Source organism: Medicago sativa, chromosome 3 (genome assembly GCF_051527215.1).
Source record: "Medicago sativa cultivar Bolivia chromosome 3, Bolivia_mono, whole genome shotgun sequence".
In the NCBI taxonomy this organism is placed as follows: domain Eukaryota; kingdom Viridiplantae; phylum Streptophyta; class Magnoliopsida; order Fabales; family Fabaceae; genus Medicago; species Medicago sativa.
The window spans coordinates 102982379-103001574 of record NC_140751.1 but is presented as its reverse complement, the minus strand read 5'-3'; the positions used below and the strand labels follow the sequence as shown (position 1 = coordinate 103001574).

General features: G+C 34.6%; 4 protein-coding genes across 4 annotated transcripts; 3 read left to right on the top strand and 1 right to left on the bottom strand.

Annotated features, from left to right (window-relative positions):
- Window positions 1-548: 548 nt before the first annotated feature.
- On the top strand, window positions 549-4544 carry APL4 (Glucose-1-phosphate adenylyltransferase family protein). The gene is made up of 14 exons (XM_085757271.1): window positions 549-878; window positions 1042-1164; window positions 1350-1520; window positions 1833-1925; window positions 2035-2118; window positions 2205-2260; window positions 2409-2502; window positions 2625-2810; window positions 2904-2984; window positions 3065-3151; window positions 3256-3360; window positions 3744-3850; window positions 3955-4015; window positions 4097-4544. The coding sequence occupies exons 1-14, from the start codon at window positions 672-674 to the stop codon at window positions 4196-4198; spliced, it is 1557 nt and encodes a 518-aa protein (XP_085613397.1). The 5' UTR covers window positions 549-671; the 3' UTR covers window positions 4199-4544.
- A 1531-nt stretch (window positions 4545-6075) lies between these two features.
- LOC146943164 (SNF1-related protein kinase regulatory subunit gamma-1-like) lies at window positions 6076-8657 on the top strand. The gene is made up of 7 exons (XM_085757272.1): window positions 6076-6215; window positions 6305-6480; window positions 6574-6681; window positions 6996-7154; window positions 7256-7338; window positions 7460-7651; window positions 8003-8657. Exons 2-7 carry the CDS (start codon window positions 6349-6351, stop codon window positions 8388-8390), a joined length of 1062 nt encoding a protein of 353 aa, XP_085613398.1. The 5' UTR covers window positions 6076-6215; window positions 6305-6348; the 3' UTR covers window positions 8391-8657.
- A 439-nt stretch (window positions 8658-9096) lies between these two features.
- Window positions 9097-11237, bottom strand: LOC146943163 (phenylcoumaran benzylic ether reductase POP1-like). The gene is made up of 5 exons (XM_085757273.1): window positions 10676-11237; window positions 10301-10435; window positions 9957-10194; window positions 9664-9867; window positions 9097-9495 (listed from the first exon to the last, which is right to left on the bottom strand). Exons 1-5 carry the CDS (start codon window positions 10868-10870, stop codon window positions 9329-9331), a joined length of 939 nt encoding a protein of 312 aa, XP_085613399.1. The 5' UTR covers window positions 10871-11237; the 3' UTR covers window positions 9097-9328.
- Window positions 11238-15189: 3952 nt separating this feature from the next.
- RD2 (Adenine nucleotide alpha hydrolases-like superfamily protein) lies at window positions 15190-17085 on the top strand. Its single transcript, XM_085757274.1, has 5 exons — window positions 15190-15491; window positions 15632-15711; window positions 16388-16506; window positions 16630-16706; window positions 16788-17085. The coding sequence occupies exons 1-5, from the start codon at window positions 15257-15259 to the stop codon at window positions 16811-16813; spliced, it is 537 nt and encodes a 178-aa protein (XP_085613400.1). The 5' UTR covers window positions 15190-15256; the 3' UTR covers window positions 16814-17085.
- The last annotated feature ends 2111 nt before the right edge of the window (window positions 17086-19196 follow it).

The following is a 19196-nucleotide window of genomic DNA, read 5'->3' as shown; positions in this document are numbered from 1 at the left end:
AAATTGTTATTGGTCCCGGTTCTAATAACATTGGGACAATCGTTTTTTTTTTTTAAATATTGCATGCATGCTTATAGGAGATGTATTGGTCAACAAAAATTAATTTATTCGACTCATAATTTATAAATTAAATACATAAGATTCGATACATAAAAGTTAATTATTGTGAGCTAACTTAATTATGCGAAAGTTAAACTCACCAATTACTACAACACATGAAAGCAAATAATAACCGTAGAAGCTCACATCAAAATTTTAATGACATAGCAGGGGATGTACGAGCAGGGGATGAAAATGACAAGTCTTTGTTTTGAATTCCATGTGTAAATAATGTAAATGTACACACCTACAAACTTGGACTATGTGAATGGTTCTAAAGGCAAAGAACAAAGTTCATTATTAATTTATTAATTATAGGAGTATTTGTTTGTCTATAGTTTTTGGAAATTGATATGATATGATATTTACCAAAATCCCAACACAAGATTTCTCGTGAAAAGAGGTCTGGCTCATACTTCCATAAAGGCAACTTCCTTTCCTTCATCACCACTCTAATCATTTTGCTTTCAAATAATCTCACTTTTCTTAGATTCACATTTGAGTACTTGCATTGACTCTGATTCTCTTCACCTTCAACCTCAAAAACAGTTTAGTTTCTTGAGATCACTGCAATGGCTTCTGGTTGTGTAACCGTTAAACCCAACACCCCTTTTTCAAATTCTAAAAAAGGTTCTTTTTTTGGAGAAAGAATCAAAGGAAGCTTCCATAACAGTTCCTGGGTCACTGATCAGTTGAATAAACGTTTCACAAACCAGAAGAAGATCAAACATGCTGCTGTATCTGCTATTCTTACTTCTGATGATCCCAAAGGTTCCTTGGTAAGCTCAATTTCATTCTAGGCTTCTTTTTTTGCTTCCAATTCTGAAAGAAAAAATAATATGAATTTTGATCATTATTGGATAACATAATTGTAAAGTTCAATTATGTGCCTACATTTTTATTTGGGATATGATTATGATTAGAGTGTGCTTTGAATTTCAGAACTTGCAAGTGCCCTCATTTATGAGACTAAGGGCTGATCCAAAAAATGTAATTTCCATTGTATTGGGAGGAGGACCAGGGACACATCTATATCCTCTCACCAAACGAGCTGCAACACCCGCGGTAAGTGACTATCATGATATAATCGTAACGAATAAACCATCAATTTAGTTCCCAAAGTATATAAAAATAATTAGAGACTAAAGTGTGGATTTTGTATACTTTAGAGACTACTTATTAAAATTATATACTTAAGGGAATAAACTGGAGAAGGTAGCCTAACATTTGTTCCCTATGTTTGTTTTAAGGTTCCTGTTGGGGGATGCTATAGGCTTATAGACATTCCAATGAGCAACTGTATAAATAGTGGCATCAACAAAATATTTGTGCTAACTCAGTTCAATTCTGCTTCCCTCAACCGGCATATCGCCCGCACCTATTTTGGTAATGGCATCAACTTTGGTGATGGATTTGTGGAGGTATGTATCCATCACAATTCACCATCAGTAGATGTATGGAAAGTAGTTTTTTTCTCTCCTTTTTATCAATAACTATATATATTAATACAATGAGATTTGATATGAACATGACAGTTGCCAATAATATCCCTCCAAAGAAACAAAACTTCAGTAGTTTGGTTTGCATAAAATGAATAAAGAAGCTCTTTCTTGGTTGGCTGTTGTGATTGATAGAGAAAAAAATACAATCCACCGGAAGAGATTCTTGTTGACCAATTTCAAGTTTGTTTCTATTCATGATGACTAATTAAAGTGAATCTAAATGGTAAATAGGTTCTGGCGGCGACACAAACACCAGGAGAAGCGGGAAATAAGTGGTTTCAAGGAACTGCAGATGCTGTGAGACAATTTACCTGGATATTTGAGGTAGCTAAATTGTTTTCCTTTTTGTTATTTAAACCATTTCTCCGTATTTTCTATAAATAAAATTTCTGATTTTTGAGGTTGTCAATAAGTATTCAATTCTTTGTTGTAGGATGCCAAGAATATAAATGTCGAAAATGTATTGATCTTGGCGGGGGATCATTTATACCGAATGGATTACATGGACCTTGTGCAGGTATACATTGTAATTGTTTTGTAGAGTGGATTGTTTCTTTATTTCATTTTCAACAAACTTCTGATTTATCAATAACAAATAAACAGAGTCACGTTGATAGAAATGCCGATATTACAATTTCGTGTGCTGCTGTGGGTGACAGGTGTGTTCAATCTCCTGTTATATGTGTTTCTTCTTGTTGCTTGATATCACTATGTAAATGAGTATTATACTTAATTTCACTCTAGAATGAATGAATAGTAAGACTCACTTGAAAATAAATTACGAATTTTTAATTGCCTGCTTTTCAGCCGTGCATCAGATTACGGATTGGTCAAGGTAGACGAGAGAGGCAATATCGTCCAATTTTCAGAAAAACCGAAAGGGGCTGATCTGAAAGCAATGGTAATTCACAACTTATCAACCCAATGTTTGCACCTTCTTTCTGCTTTCTTGTTATCTGGTATTTCTACTGAGACTGTTCACTATCAGAAACCAAAAATGAATTGACCATCCTCATTTTGCAGCAAGTAGATACCTCTCGTCTTGGGTTGTCGCCACAAGATCCATTGAACTCGCCATATATTGCATCTATGGGGGTTTATGTATTCAAGAAAGATGTTTTACTCAAGCTTTTGAAATGGAAATATCCTACATCTAATGACTTTGGATCCGAAATCATTCCTTCCGCTATAAGGGAACACAATGTCCAAGTAAGAGGAATTCCAATAAATATATATGCATTGCATACATATGTATTTATCCATTTCAGAAGGAGCAATGAGAAAATTTGTGTTGTTTTGCAGGCATATTTTTTCGGAGACTACTGGGAAGATATTGGAACAATAAAATCCTTTTACGATGCTAACCTTGCTCTTACCAAAGAGGTAGGTGCAAGAAATTGTCGGTGTTCTTGTTCAATTTAGTTGATTGAAACTAATATTTCCTTTATGCTACTCTCATGCAGAGTCCGAAGTTTCAGTTTTATGATCCCAAGACACCCATTTTCACATCTCCTGGATTCCTACCACCAACAAAGATTGACAACTGCCGGGTACGACAATTTATCTATCTTGTAGCATGCTAGTAACTGTAGTAAGTCATAACATCATCATGTCTTGCTTATTCTGTCATGTGTTGCTTTGTTTTTGGTGGTAGGTTGTGGATGCCATTATCTCCCATGGATGTTTCCTGAGAGAATGTACGATTCAACACTCCATTGTGGGTGAAAGATCACGTTTAGATTATGGCGTTGAGCTTCAGGTAAACTGCCATATTTATAGACTCATTATTCCAAATATCTATGTTAGAACACCAACCCTGGTTCAAAAAAAAAAAAAAAAAAAGCAGATATGCAAAACGCAAATAGAGAACACACAATATTTGATCATGGATTTCAACCAATTGTTCCTACGTCTCTGACTTTAGAGTGGCTGCAGTGATTTTCTATCATTCAAGCTTAGGAGTTACAGATTACTTACAGTCCAATTTATAAGGTTAACCTTGAGCTGTACCGCAGGAGGGCTCGTCCCCCGCAGGCCGACAAATAAATGGTGACTTGTCTGCTTATCAGTAGACTGAGTCATACCCAACACACTCTATTAAATGGTCCTACTACTAACTAAATATAAAATCATCTTTTACAGGACACTGTAATGATGGGAGCAGACTATTACCAAACCGAATCCGAAATTGCTTCTCTTCTTGCAGAGGGAAAGGTCCCAATTGGAATTGGAAGGAATACCAAAATTAAGTAAGTGTTACTCACGGTTGATGATCACTAGATAAAGAATTAGTATTTGTGCATAGCGAATCTATTTATTATTGTGAACTTATTGCTTGTTATCTTTGTCAAAGGAACTGTATTATTGACAAGAATGCAAAGATTGGGAAAGATGTCGTCATCACGAACAAAGATGTAAGCATAAATATCAGTTAGTAGTTTTCTGGTCCGCAATACTTTTGTGCATCCTTATAAACTCGAATGGTTTATCTGTAGGGCGTACAAGAAGCAGATAGACCAGAAGATGGGTTCTACATCCGAGCAGGAATCACAGTCGTAATGGAGAAGGCAACGATAGAAGATGGAGCTGTCATATAAATAATGGTTAGTGGCTATTTCATGAGCTGGTTTCTCTGAGGCGTCGGAGGAAGCATTGCAAGGAACACTCCCTCCCGCATCTTTGGGGGAGGTATGGTGACTGTTGCAAAATGGTATGTTGAATAGAGAAAGCGGCATGTGTAAAATAGGAGCTCTCCCACCACATGTAAAAATAGAATGAATGAATAAATCATAAAAGTGAAAGTGCACAAAAGTAAAATAAATTAAGGGTTGAGCCTGTGAGCTATGAAGTTACCATATCCTCTCCCTTGCAAGTGCAAAGGACACCTTTTAAATTATTGTATCACTGAATTATTAATTTAATTTTTAACTGGTGGTGTGATAAGGAATCTGTTTACCTGTTGCTCCAAGTATCATAGACCGATAGACGGGCATAGTATTACTCAGCAGGTTCTAAAAGAAAAAAGCATTGTTCAATATAAACTAATCTGGATTTCTAGGCATTCACCTAATCGGCCGGCTTCTTGGAATCCTTAGATCAAGATTGCACGGCGGATTTATTGGATCAAGATCGCTCGACTCTAAGTTTAGACTTGGTAAATCAGCTTTCGCTCGACTCTAAGTTTAGACTTGGTAAATCAGCTTTTAAGGCAAATGTGAAATCAGAGTTGTATCATTTGTTTATTGAATAGATTGTTTTTCGTCACAATTTTCAGGCGTTCAATTAGCCAACAACTCCAGAGTTGTTGACTAATTGAATGCCTGAAAATTGTGACGAAAAACAATCTATTCAATAAACAACATTATTCGGTATTTTTAATTCTGCTTACCCTGCGTAAAAAAAAAAAAAAAAACTGCCTACCAGCATATCACAATTCAAATCTATAGACTGCACACGAGACATGGACTTAATAGCACCATCTTTCTGTTTAGAAGCTCATACTTAATTTGTTAAATGGAATATATGCACGGTGCACTTCTTATAGAGTCATTTTAACAAGTGTCATTGGGGCACTTGCTAAGAAGTTTAAAAAGGAAATTTTATCTGGGAATGATATATTCAACACATTGAAAGTTTAAAAAGTAACTTTATCTATATAAAACTTGTAAATTATTTATATATTTGAATCCTTAACTAGTGCCCTAAGGGCATGGTTAACAAGATCCAGATCCTTGTTATAATTACATCTTAAATTATCTCAACAAACATCTATATTGTGACATTATGCTAAAATATGACTGGATAATATGTAAACGTAAAAACAAATCATATAAGTTTTTTTTAATATCAAACACATTAGGACTTTTTTAATCTTTTGAGATAGAAAAGGTAAAAACGGATCAATTTACTGAGAGATTGACACGTATAACTTGTGGCATTTTTTACGAATATCAAAGGCCTAAGTTGGCGTTGAGAGAGAGAGAGAGGATCATCAAAAAAATAAAGAATTAAGCTAAAACTTAAAATTGTATGACGTAAACTGATTTAAGAACAAGAAACGAAGAAAATGCAATCTAGGAACAGGCCCGGCCCTGAGGGGGTGCAAACAGCTCAACAGAGCTGGGCCTCCCTCAGCCATGGGCCTCATTTTTTTTTTTTTTAATATCCACTAATACTGCGGCCCTCCAATTTTTTTTAATACCCCGAGCCATTTTCTGTCCTCTTGTTTTTAGCCTTTTAGGCCTATTAGAATTATGTCCTCTTGCTTTTGGTGTTAGATGGGGGTTCCTCATGTATACGGTAGTCATTTTCACCTTTGGGTGTACCGCATATATATGACACCTTATATTTATCTTTTAAAAAATATAAATAGAACATTGTTCTTTTAAACAAAACACGTTTTGATTTTATCACTTGCATCTTTTCATTCCCAGAGCCGAGCCTCCGAATTCTTAGGGACGGCCCTGTCTAGGAAAATAGTGAATGATGATTTAGTATCTGAGAAGAAGGAAGATAATGATGATCAGAACGTGCATGTTGATTCTGCCTTTGCCCTTCAACAATTTCTTGATCGCATATCGATTAGTTCAATATCCGGCATAAACAATTCGCATGGTACTACTACATTTTACAATTAGTTTGTTAACAACATTGTTTTGTGATTCAATGCCCTCCAACGTTGTTTTGTTCCTTCCTATGTTAAGTGTTTGAAATAAAATCTGGAGACACTATAAGGGATGCAATTCATATGTTGTACGGAAAGGACACGTTTGGTGCTGTCATTGTGGATGTTTTGGACACTGAAACAGCAAGCATAAGGTTTTCTGATCGCTGTATTGGTTTCATTTCTTTTCCAAACATGGTTCTTTGGTGTCTTGAGGTATTTATTACTACTTTTCTCAAATTTCTCAAAATTTATAACTTGTATCTTCAAATGACACATCATTCTCATTGAGTATGTTGTATTTTCAAGGAATGTGAAAAGATAAGAGAAGATGCCGCTGATAACCATATCAAGGATATAGAGAACCAAGGTTTCTTCTCTATCTTGGACCGGATTCCTCAGATTGGCCAAACCAAGGTTTTCCTTTTTCATGTTTTCATTCAGTTAGCTTTCTCTATTTGCAATTCTTGCTCCTTCTATTGGTGTTTCAGTGTTTGTATACTTGGAATTCAACACATGAATTTATCTTTTCACTTACAGCCTTACTGGTGATGTTTTAAAGGTGTTATTTGTGTTGTTCATTAGTTATAACATGCCACATGAATTTATTTTTTCACTTAAGTTTAATATTAAAATGATTGTGTCTATACTATTAAAATGATTATGTGCACAATTATAATTAGAGAATAGTATAAAATACATCACATAAGTTATGTCTTATTCTTTACTAGGTTGGCGAATTGGCCAAGTCATTCCTCTGGGAACCATTTTTCCCGGTACGGTTGAATGACACGATTTTGCATGCACTGCTACTTCTTTCTAAGCACAGGCTGCATGTTTTGCCTGTCATACAACAACTTGATGCTGCACTCATCGGCTTTGTTACACAGGTATCTGTCGACTGTCGTCGAGTTGCAAACACAAGCACATATATGTGTCATATTGAAAATTGATATATTCAGGATGAGTATTGTGTTTCCTTTTATGCTAGAATGCCCTAGTCCAACTACTTCTTCAATCAAGCGAACTAGAGTGGTTCAATAATATTGCAGACAAGAACTTATCAGATAACCGGTATTTAAAATCTTAACATTCAAGCACACGAGTACATGTATCTATTCAGTACTCTGTTCAAGTGAATTTGGCAATGTGGTATGTTGCTCTTTGGCTTTGACCCTTTGTTGTCCTTCCACAGACTCGAAGGCCAAGAACATCTTAGTTGTGTGTTTGGAGACCAAACTGTTGCAGATGCTTTGAAGTTGCTTTGGCAGAACCAAACTTGTGTAGTTGCAGTTGTAGATAGACAAACCAAGAAGATCATTGGTAATGTGAGGAACAGTGACATTTATAATCTTGTAAAGAATGGTGACCTACTTAGAAATAGAAAGTAAGTTTAAAAAGCAGGTCTACTCTCTCTTTGCCTTCTATCGTTCAACTTATGAATACTTAGATATACAATAAGAGTTTAATTTTGATTCACTTCCAGCTTAAAAAGTTTTACACAGGCATCAAATCACAATTAATCATATATCTGACTTTATAAGTAGTTATGTTTAAAGTCAATGTTTTTAATCTTCTCATGATTATGATTGATTAATGGTGTCATTTTTTTTGCTGACGGTATATTATATATATGAATTAAATCCTGTGAATAATGGTTTAATTCAAGCAACAATATTGAATTGACAGTGTCAATGTAGCTAGCATGACAAAGATACCTGTTTCTATGCAATGACAGGATTTTAACTGTTGAAGAATTTGTTCACACAAAGACCAACAAGACAGACGCTGAACCAACCATTGAACATGACCATGGTGCTAATCACACAACAGGAAGTCTCCCCCTGAAAAACAGCTTCACATCGAGAATGGATTCACCGGTAACCAACAGAATAAACGACACGCTCAAGCAAGTAATGGAGCATATGACACAGACTAATAGCAGTTTCAGTTTTTTGATAAATGATAATGAACAAGTTACAGGTGTGATAACAGTGAGAGATGTAATTCTGCAATTTGCACCTCCATGTGTAAATTCTAGTATTGGTGGAGGTGGATTTTTTGAAATGGCTTTGGAGCAGAGTGGATGTAGAGTTAACAATGGAACTATCATTCGCACTCGTTGAACAAGGTATGTGCCGATGCATTTACTTAGAGAAAATGTATGCATTAGGCAATGGAATGTTTCCCACGACAAACATGAAGATATTTTTCAGGAATTTGGATTTCGTACAGTTGAAAATGACAGTAGAGATGATCTTAGTTGTTGGTATAAATTGGATGGTTGAAACTGATTTATTAAATTACCAATGTAGTCTTCCAATCTTGTATTTATAGCACTGATACTATCATTTTTCGTATTTATAATACTAGTAGACATCATTAACTTTTAATCTTTGTCTAAGATGGCCCCAGAACATCTGGGTTTGGGATGACAAAATCACTCGCCCTTCGAATATCTGTCGTTAAACTTGCAGGATGGGTTTGAATAGTTTAATAGATATTGTTTTTGACCTCATGTTTTTTTTTTTTTTTTGAAGAAGTTTTTGAACTCATGTTAAAGGTAACTCATCCTACCATGATCGTAGATTGACTATCCACCATATCCCTAATCGAGGAAGAAGTTATGTAGTGACTTGGCTGTACACTCACAATTTTTTTCATCAACCATTGATAAGTATAACTTTTATCTCCTAACCAAAATTTCACCTTTGATGAGATCATCCCTTAAGATTTTCACCTTTGATGAGATCATCCCTTAAGATGAATCTCAATATTTTGATAGACTAGTCTCATGGGTTCATCATGAATAAAATTATAAGGCAATACCAATCTTTAAAACTGCTGATCTTTTATCATAATATCAAGGGATAGAGATCATCTTAATTTCTAAAAAAATGAAATGGAGGACTTCTTAATTCTTATCATAGTTGAATCATTGAGTGTATAAAGACACATTTCTGGAAACACAACACTTTATTTCTTTTGCGAAATAGAGATGATATTATCAACCTACTACATGATTAATTCTTCTGAGAGGACAAATCACATCTCGGCTTGAATCTCAGACAAACTTATTAAGGAACTCATCTACAGTGGTGTATTTCACATCAGGATAGAGAGTTGTAGCTTCTACTCCAAATGTTGGATCAATTTCAAAGTTAGTATGGTCCCCTTTTATGTACACACAGTGAGCAATAGACAGCATCATATTTAATGGAGGCGAGGACTCTGAAACAACCAAAATTAAATTATTAAACCACCGAGTCTAACACATGTGGTTTGTGTGCGTGCGGGGGGGGGGGGGGGGGTGTGTTGTAAATCTCGTGGTACTGTGTTCGATTCCTGGGAATCATAAAAAGATTAAAGTATTATGAACAGCAAAGGTCACTTACTAACCTTGAATTTGCTTCAGAATCTGTTCCTCTGGAACATAGATTCTTTCAAGAGTTTTACCAATCTTCTTCTCCCATAGAGATACGAGATCATTGAAAGACAAGGCATTACCTGGTGGTCTAATATACAGAATTTTGTTCAAGGTTCTTGGATCATCAACAGATTTGATTGTATAAGTAGCAATATCCTCTTCCTTGTTAAAAACAGCTGTTGATTATATAATCAAGCAAAACCTATTAGTAAGAAAATTTAATGAGTTAAATTCAATATTAAACTGCATGTGTCTAGTTTTACACCTTTGGGGTTTCCATCTCCTAGGATAACAACTTTATCTCTTGGTGGAGCTGAAGCTCCATGCTGTGATAAAGAGGGTAGGAAATAACCAGCAAAGTAGTTGCTTGACACATAAGTGTACGGAATTCCTTCTGCCTCAATGCTGCGCCGAATTCTGGCTTTAACGGCATATGCACTCTTTGCTGGTTCAACTGCATGACTCCGATCCACATCATTTCCGAATTCAGAAGGAAAGAATCTCTATAAACAATGAAGATATTTTTTGATCACATTTTAGATGAATTTTCTATTTTTAAATATATTGATATAGTAAATAATGAAGATATTTTTGAGTTTTTGAATGTACCTTAACATTTCCAGCTTCTTTGATGGCAGAGATGATCTTGTCTTGAACACTCAGGTGCGAGCGAGACACAGTAGAAATTACAACATCAATCTGTTTTATTGCTTTGACCAAACTTTGATGATCATATAGATCCCCCTGCATATATATAATACGCTGAATATTATATCTCCTGATACACAAAATTTGACATGATACTAAAATATCTCTAAAAATTATTACACTAAGATAATTTGAGCAGTATTTAAGATTTTTAAGGATCAAATCAGTTATTTTTATTTCGAAGTAGTTGAATGTTTATACAAGTCTTTTCCCATGAATCGATCAGTTTGAGTCTTTACTATATATGCTACCAGAAAGGAATAGGATTTGACGTACAACAACAAGATTGACGGACAAATCCTTGAATTTGTTGATGATGGATGATTTAGCAGGGTTGGAAAGAGTTGAGTCTCGGATGAGAAGGAAGGTTGGATGGCCAGCTTTGACGCTAGCTTCCACCATGAACTTTCCGATGTAACCGCTGCCACCGATCAATAAAATCTTGCTCATCATGTTACTCCCACCTGCCATTGCAATTTAAAACTGCTTTCTTTTGACCACAATTCACAATATATCAACGTATGCATAGGTGGTCTTGCAGTGTACTTGTCCTCTTCTTATATATTACTGTTATTTTGCCTAGCTTGCTGCAACTGCATTTCAGTACAAAACTTAGACTTTTATTCCCTCCAAAAGATCAAGGTTGGAGACAATAATAAAAATAACTCTATTCATTCGGTTGACACAAATATCAAGTAATAAGATGTGAATTTGCGTCAATAATGTGTCTTAATACGGTGGGTGGACTCAAAAAATGTTACTATCATGTTATAAATTCATCTAATACCGTAATACGTCCACTAATCCTAAGTTACAGGTCAAATATTCAAACATTGCCTCAGATATGCTCTCGTTGTTATACTATATTCCTTCCGTTTCAAAATACATGTCCAATTTTTGCAATGTGCATTATTCACTTGACTTACTTTAACCATACTTTTTTACTAATGTATTTTTTACTAATGTATTTTTTTTTTGTTTTGTAGTGGTCGGGGTTTGAACCCCGGACCTTGCATATTTTATGCATTATCTTGTCCCAACCAACTGAGTTAAGCTCACGAGGACTTACTAATGTATAAATACAAATATTAGCATGTAAGATGTTGTTTGATTTGCCTCGACAAATATTTTCAAAATATTAAATTTTTATAATTTTTTACTTTACATAATTAAAAATATTAACGGTCAAAATTGTGCATTGGCATATGTGAAGTTGTTGACTTGGACATGTATTTGACTATAATCATGTTTTTTTAGAGGTATATAATCTTGTATGTTGTTGTTGTTGTTGTTGTTGTTGTTGTTGTTATTATTATTATTATTATTATTATTATTATTATATCTTAAAAGACAAGTGTACAAAATGCTGCTACTACTTAAAAGGAAACAATAAAAGAATACAGTAGAAATTAACAAATGGTTGATATGTTGACCGGGGAACAAGTAATTTTAACTTGGACTAGTGAAAGTTTGGGTCCAACTTGAACCAATTTTTTTCAAGCATTGATCAAATGAGACATACAGATTTTATAATAGTCCAACCACACGGAATTACTCTCTCATTCTTCCATCTTCTCTCTCTCTCTTTTTCTCTCTCTCTCTCCCTCGGTTCCTTCTTTTCTATCTCTTTCACCAACTCATCTCAAACCCAATCTCCTCCTTCCTCCATTCTTTTATGTTTTTTTTTTTTTACAACAGCCACTCCACTCATTTAGTTCCCTTTCTCTTTATTATTGGATTAAATATCAAAAATTTCGACATTGTTGGATTGCATAGATCCTTCCTTCATGGGTTGAGGGGAACATCAAACAATGGCAGCTATGTCTCAAATGGATGTTCATGCTTCAATACTTTCTTCTTGTTTAATGAATGACCAAGAGATGAATTTAAAAAATTCACTTGTTTTCAAGTTTAACATAAACTAAAATAAATGATGAATGACAAAAAAATAAGTGAAAAAGTTTAACGTAAGATAAATCTGGAACCATTTCGTACCAAAAAAATAATAATCTAAAAGCATTACTAAAAAAAATGGTGAATGAAAAAAGTACCGTGGATATAGAAGAATAAAAAAAATCACTTGTTTAATTCATAATTCTTTATTTATATTTTTATTAATTTAAATTGAGTGAAATGAGTATATAATTAATGGACAAAGAAAACAACACCATTTTGAAGATTAATCTACAACTTTATCATGAATAAATAAAGCCACAATTTAATGAAAAATAAAAGCTATCATTTGTATCTAGTTTAATATTTTGAGATGAAAGAACAATGAAGAAGAAGACAAGATGCAAATATAGGGATGAAAGTAGAGCTGTCAAAACGGGCGGCCCGGCCCGTTTAGGCCCGGCCCGGTCGGGCAACGGGCTTTTTAGGGCCGGGCTAAAAAGCCCGGTTCGAATATGGGCTGGAAAATTGGGGCCCGAGCCCGGCCCTGCACGGGCTCCCGGGCTAACGGGCCGGCCCTGGCCCGTATCTTTTTTTTTTTCCTTTCAAAAATCAAAAAATAATTTTATTAAAATAAGTTGAAAATGAAATATCGAGGCAATCACTTGGTTGTAATTAACATGGGTGTGATGTTGAACAGTTGAAGTTTATAAGTGTTGCACTTTTGCAATCTAATGTCACCAAAAAAAAAACTAACATTAATACGAAGAAAAAAAAAGGTTTTCAATTGACTGGATATTATTTTATATTAATTCTGAGACGTGAGTGAGCTTGCGAAGATGGTATTGTCTGGCGCCTGTGTGAGAACTAAGAACTGAATTTCATATACACACAAAGACAAAAAAAAATTGTATTTTTTGGCGGGCTTGCGGGCCGCCCGCGGCCCGACCGGGCTACCTACCGGGCTCCGGGCTTTTTCGGGCCGGGCCAAAAAGCCCTGAATCGATTCAGGCTCCAAATTTTTGGCCCAGGCCCTGCATTTAATTCGGGCTTTCGGGCCGGCCAGTAAGGCCCGGCCCGTTTTGACAACTCTAGATGAAAGAGGGAGTCAATGCAATGAGAGAGAAAGAATTTTTTTTTTTTTTTTGACAAAAGTAAACGATATTCATTCATTCAAATTGATAGAGTACATCGATACAATACAAATCCAAATTCGCTAAAAACAAAAAGGATGAATATGTGAACAAACTCACAACATCCATGTTAATAGCATAAAACGGCAAAGTATCTATGCCTACAAATATGACTAATATGACTATATTTAAGTCTCCGGAATACTCATGTCTCCGGATCTGCAACATTGACGACACCAAAGTCATTGTCATTGATCGGATCTGCACTTGCTCAAAGTTAATCCTTCAATCTGAATCAAATAAACACCGCACTAAGACGGGAAATAAAAAAACACACCGCACAAAGACGGGAAATCAAAACAAACAAAGTCGTTCAGAGACGACGAAATCACAAAAACAAATGAAAGAAAACAGAAAATATGTGAAATCACTTATTTAATTAGGATAGAAGGAAAAAACAACTCGGAGGGGTGATTTTTGGGTCAAAATTGACCCTAAATCACCCCTCTGACAAGAAGAAGAAGAAAAAAAGGGTGACGGCTAAGGTTTGAGAAGGAGAGAAGAGAGAGAGGAAGAAAGGAGAGAATGCAATGAGAGAGAAAGAATTGATGAGTTTTATTTTGTCTGAATGGACCATAATAAGATATGATGGGAGTTACAATCTAATGGTAAAAAATATTGGTTCAAGTTGGACCTAAACATGCACAGGTCCAAACTAAAGGGACCCCAAGTTTTCGATTTGAACACGACAATTTTGAGACAAACCCGTGGAAAAGACTAGGGTAGAGCATCGGGCGGATTCGGACGGGTTCGGGCCCGAAAATGCCATACTAGATGAAACTGAAGACACCAAATCAAAGTCTGAATTCGACCGTTTATGAGCTCGGTTTGGGCGGTTCTCGGTTTGTCGGTTGGACGGTTATTTCGGGTGGGTTGGATCGGTTATATACTTCATTAAAAAAAAAAAAAAACATGAACTTGAACCTGGTTTTATTTCTCTACAAGAAGGAAGATGATGAAATATACAATAAAAGGGAAGAGCAATAGAGAAGGAATGAAGAACAGTTGAGGCGTTATAATTATAGTTAACAATGGACATGAGATGAAGAATAGCAACATTTTGGAATGAGATCTACGGTTTGGATATGGAAGAGAACATGTAGGCTGGAAAATAGAGTGAGAAAACTAAAACAAATAAATGAGTATCTTTGATTTCTAGTATATCCATGTTAATGTTATTATAATTAAATAAATATAAATATTAATAATTGCAAAACAATGGGCTGTATTCTTGTAAATTGGTTTTGGTAATAGATACTAGAAGACAAGACAGCTAATACACTAAATTATTTCAAACCACTCCTAATAGTGTGTGTCACGGTAAAAGAGGTAGTATTAAGCAGCTTTTCAGTAGTCATAGCATAGGTCAGTGAAACTTTTATGATAAAGAAGTGGAAACCTGACGTGGGAAAAAGCTATTTCTGGGAGAAGGTTATTAACCGGTCGGTTGTGGGTACCGATGGGTTACCATTCCAGGAGCCACAACCGACCGTTAAAAACCATACAAACTCGATTTTTTCACTTTATGAACCCGACCCACCCGTTTACTTAAAATGAGCTGCGGTTTAGACGGGTTTTGGACGGGTTCGGTTCTCATGCTCAGTCCTAGAAAAGACAGCGTGCCACCAACCAAAAAGAAAACTTTTAATTAAAAAAATAATAACAGCACTTGATATTGATAATATCCTTTAATAAATTTTGAGTAGAGAGATAATCAGAAAAAAGCAAAGTTGATTCATAATCCAAGTTGTGAAGTGAAGATTGTAAATTAATGGAGACAGTGATGGAAGATGTAGAAGAATACAACTACAGAGAAGTGAAGCTTCCTTCACTGATACCAATAGTGCCTGAGCCAGAGCTTGAGAGGGAAACAGGAGAAAGAAGAAGAGGAAGGGATATAGTATTAGCCATAGATCATGGTCCAAACAGTAAACATGCTTTTGATTGGGCTCTTATTCATCTATGCAGACTTGCTGATACCATCCACCTTGTTCATGCTGTTTCTGGTTGGTTGGCTCCTTCACTTTCTTAACTTCTCATATATTACTTTTTTTAATTCATTTTCTTCAATATAGTGTATAAAGTGATTCAAATTTGTGGTTTTATGGATTTTTTTTTTTTTTGTTCTTAATCAAATATTTTGCAGATGTGAAGAACCAAATTGTGTATGACTTGACTCAGGGGCTGATGGAGAAATTAGCGGTTGAGGCTTTTGAAGTTGCAATGGTTAGTGTCTCTCCGTTTTCCTATTTACTTATGAAGTTTTTTAGAATATTCAATTTGACAAATTATATAGGATAGAGTTAGAGTTATTCAATTTGACAAAAAAATAAAAATAAACATGGCTTCAAATCATGTAAAAAAAAAAACCACAATTTGTGTCCCATTCACGGAGTTGTCCATTTAGGTGGTACTCAATCACATGTAAAAAAAACAATGGGGTTCAATAGCATAATTAAGTCAAGGGCATATCTTGAAATATTTAATGGAGGTCAAAGATACTAATTACGGTGGATTAGGGAAAAAAAAGTTTAATCAACCATCATGGCTTACAAGTTGTTCAGTCACTTCATTTTTTAGATGATTAAGTTTTATATGAAGTCTGACGACTCATCCGTATAAAATCAACTTGTAATACAAGGAATGTCACTCTTTATAATCTGTTTACAAAACTTATTCTTTTTCAATGGGAGACTTGGAGTCCTTTACATGTATTAATAATCCCTTGCAGCATTTATTGATAACTTTGGTGCTTTATTAGTTGAATATGATGAATGCTAATTATTGTGAATTTATTTTTTTGGTTAACCTCTATTGTTTATCACTCATTACTACTCTATTTCCTGGCAAATTGGCAATCTATTCTTCCATTCTACTTATGATTAGTATGATGTGAAAACAGGTGAAAACAGTAGCTCGGATAGTGCAAGGTGATGCAGGAAAAGTAATTTGCAAGGAAGCAGAGAGGATTAAACCTGCAGCTGTGGTTTTGGGGACCAGAGGCAGAAGCTTGTTTCAAAGGTGAGCGTGTGTGTGTGTGTATGGGTGTACATTACATTCAATTCAATCCCTTTCTATATCTCGGCCATTCTCTACACACTGCAGTTATCCATTATTCTGTATATGTTTTTTTTCCTTCTTCAGTGTGCTACAAGGAAGCGTCGGTGAGTATTGCTTTCACCACTGTAAAGCAGCACCTGTTGTGATCGTTCCTGGAAAAGGTGTGCATTACTATTCTTTTTATCATTTTACTTTTACTCAAGTTTAGAATACTGAAGAAGTTTAGCTTCTTTGATTGACAGATGCTGGTGATGCATCAATGGTCTAATGGATTTAGGTTGTGTTCTGTATAAATCTGCATTGTTTTGTAACTGTAATGTATCTAACTTCGTATGTTGTGGTTTGTTTTCGACCCATTTTCATGTTTGGAAATTCATGGGCATTTTACTTCGTTTTGCAAGTAATTGTAAACTACTCATTTCTTGAATGTAACATTGTTTGGCTCATAGTTTGCTTTTATGAGCACACAGAATGCTTTTATGTAACCTTCTGGCATAGTAGTTTGTTTTGTAAACAATGCAACACAGCTGTTTGTAGTTAGCGATGACTCTTCCTATTGCGCTGTGTTGTTTCTCTATGTTCTATTTTGTTTAAAAAAATTATACCGTCGAAATTTTGTCTACTTTGTGTTGGATTATGATCAGGGGCGAAGGGCTTCAAAGGGATGGGGTAGCATTGGCTTCCCCAAGAGAAAAAAAAATCTTGAATAACTAGCATAAGTTTAATATATAGCTATCCCATGAATATATTATTTGGCTACTCCAAACAATTTTGTTGGTTCAAAGAGATATTATATTAACAAAAATTGATAATCTATTTAGTTTAGTGTCAATATGGATAAATTTGTCTTCTTAAAACTCCATAGAGCTCATCTTTTACAAATAACTATTGTTAACTTTTATTTTCTTCGTTGTTGTTTCATTAAATATAAGTAAATTGTTGTTTCATTAAATATAAGTAAAAAAATATTGTGAATTTATTTTACTTATCGATTAAGTTTAATATATTAGTGTTCACAAAAAAAAAGGTTAATATATAAGTTTGTAAAATATTTTTTATTTCTTCTTTATATTGGCCCCCTCGCAAAAAATTTACTAACTTCGCCGCTGATTATGATGGAAGCCTAAAACTTTGAATCATTATCACATTGAGTATGAACAACCACATAAATGTCTTAGAATTACATCTTCATAAAAAATAAAAATAAAAACTTAAGGTATTTGATAAATAAGTATGTTGATTGTTGCCAACATAGTGCGACAAGGAATGAGATTCAAGTAATTTGATGAGGACTAAAAAGTTGTGAAATATAATTGGATGAGTTTGTAAATAGTTTTTACACTAACATGAACTTAAAAAGGTGTTAAAAAAGTATATTATTGGCATTTCTTGAACCCTGCAACGTTTCATATATAGTCCATGAGCACCCCTTTATTTATTTACTTTTAGGCTAATGTTAACTTGTGTCCTGAAGGCACATGTTAAGATACTCATTATAGAAATACACATATCAAAAGGCGTGCATTCAACTTCTTAAAAGTTGTTATATTGTGTTTTCCAATGCAAAATTGCTCTATTTAGGTTGCTTAACATGTGCCCTAAGGGCACAAGTTAACATGACCCTTACTTTTAAGGGGTTATGCGAGTGGATGTTAAATGTATAAGGACCCATCACAATAACTGCTTGTAACTTTGGATAATTAAGTTTGTTATGAAGTGTCCCCCCTCCCCCCAAACCACCTCTCGTGAGCTCCCCATTTTTCCGAAATGTCCCTTGATTTTGGATTCTAAAATTCAGAGCGTGTTTTCTCTAATTTAGAAATGAAACAAAATTAATCACAATCAATTTAGCCACGGTTGAACCATGGTCAACTATTTTTTCAAAAAAATTTACACATCTAGTTTCCGAACTCGCATTTACATGGTTTGAGCCCCTTTTGTCACAATCCAATTTCATAATTTTTTACATCTGGATTTTAAAATCTGAATGTATATCATTGATATTGCATATGTGAAGAACTCATTAAAATCTTTGGGTTCCCATTCTTTAAAAAAAAAAAAAAGTATTTTTGAGGGTTTTTTTTTTTGACAAATATTTTTGAGGTTTTTAGAAGGGCACGCGAGATCTATAGAGGAAGGAAAAATTTTACAAGTTTTGTTTCTATCCTTCTGAGCCATTTTTAGAGCTCAATTTCAACTGGACAGAAATGTGATAATCATCATTTCATCACAGAAAAGCCCAAGTTTGTATATATGTAAGGGTGCAGAGCTAAAGTACAAATCCTGGTTGTAAAAAGAGGTGTGATCCGTGTTGGTTAAGGGATGTGACTCTTCTAAAGTACATATTGTCAACCATTGATTAAAAAATTAAATGTGAAATTGCATGTTTATCAAAATAGATTATGAGTTTGTTGAAATAACAAACCTTAATTGTTTTCGCCTTACATATTAGCCATTTTAGAGGACTTAATTTTAATTTTTATTTGGAGTGGATGAGGAGTTAAATTTGTTTGTCAATAGGCTAACAGATTCTTATGAAAAAGGCATAGTTGATTTTCTTTTTTTGTCAAATACTTTAGTGGCTAGAAATTCATTTCTTAAAATGAATAAGTGGAAAATTTTGCGTTCAAATTTTAACCCTTGCATATTGC

What these genes read in the sequence shown, in the direction of transcription:
- APL4 (XM_085757271.1), top strand. Translation starts at nt 672, where the DNA reads ATGGCTTCTGGTTGTGTAACCGTTAAACCCAACACCCCTTTTTCAAAT. An exon ending in ATTATGGCGTTGAGCTTCAG is followed by an intron (nt 3,361 to 3,743) that starts GTAAACTGCCAT and finishes CATCTTTTACAG; the next exon opens with GACACTGTAATGATGGGAGC. An exon ending in TCGTCATCACGAACAAAGAT is followed by an intron (nt 4,016 to 4,096) that starts GTAAGCATAAAT and finishes GTTTATCTGTAG; the next exon opens with GGCGTACAAGAAGCAGATAG.
- LOC146943164 (XM_085757272.1), top strand. Translation starts at nt 6,349, where the DNA reads ATGTTGTACGGAAAGGACACGTTTGGTGCTGTCATTGTGGATGTTTTG. An exon ending in CTCAGATTGGCCAAACCAAG is followed by an intron (nt 6,682 to 6,995) that starts GTTTTCCTTTTT and finishes ATTCTTTACTAG; the next exon opens with GTTGGCGAATTGGCCAAGTC. An exon ending in TCATCGGCTTTGTTACACAG is followed by an intron (nt 7,155 to 7,255) that starts GTATCTGTCGAC and finishes CTTTTATGCTAG; the next exon opens with AATGCCCTAGTCCAACTACT.
- LOC146943163 (XM_085757273.1), bottom strand. Translation starts at nt 10,870, where the DNA reads ATGGCAGGTGGGAGTAACATGATGAGCAAGATTTTATTGATCGGTGGC. An exon ending in AAGAAGCTGGAAATGTTAAG is followed by an intron (nt 10,195 to 10,300) that starts GTACATTCAAAA and finishes CATTGTTTATAG; the next exon opens with AGATTCTTTCCTTCTGAATT. An exon ending in AGGAGATGGAAACCCCAAAG is followed by an intron (nt 9,868 to 9,956) that starts GTGTAAAACTAG and finishes TATAATCAACAG; the next exon opens with CTGTTTTTAACAAGGAAGAG.
- RD2 (XM_085757274.1), top strand. Translation starts at nt 15,257, where the DNA reads ATGGAGACAGTGATGGAAGATGTAGAAGAATACAACTACAGAGAAGTG. An exon ending in GGCAGAAGCTTGTTTCAAAG is followed by an intron (nt 16,507 to 16,629) that starts GTGAGCGTGTGT and finishes TTCCTTCTTCAG; the next exon opens with TGTGCTACAAGGAAGCGTCG. An exon ending in TGTGATCGTTCCTGGAAAAG is followed by an intron (nt 16,707 to 16,787) that starts GTGTGCATTACT and finishes TTTGATTGACAG; the next exon opens with ATGCTGGTGATGCATCAATG.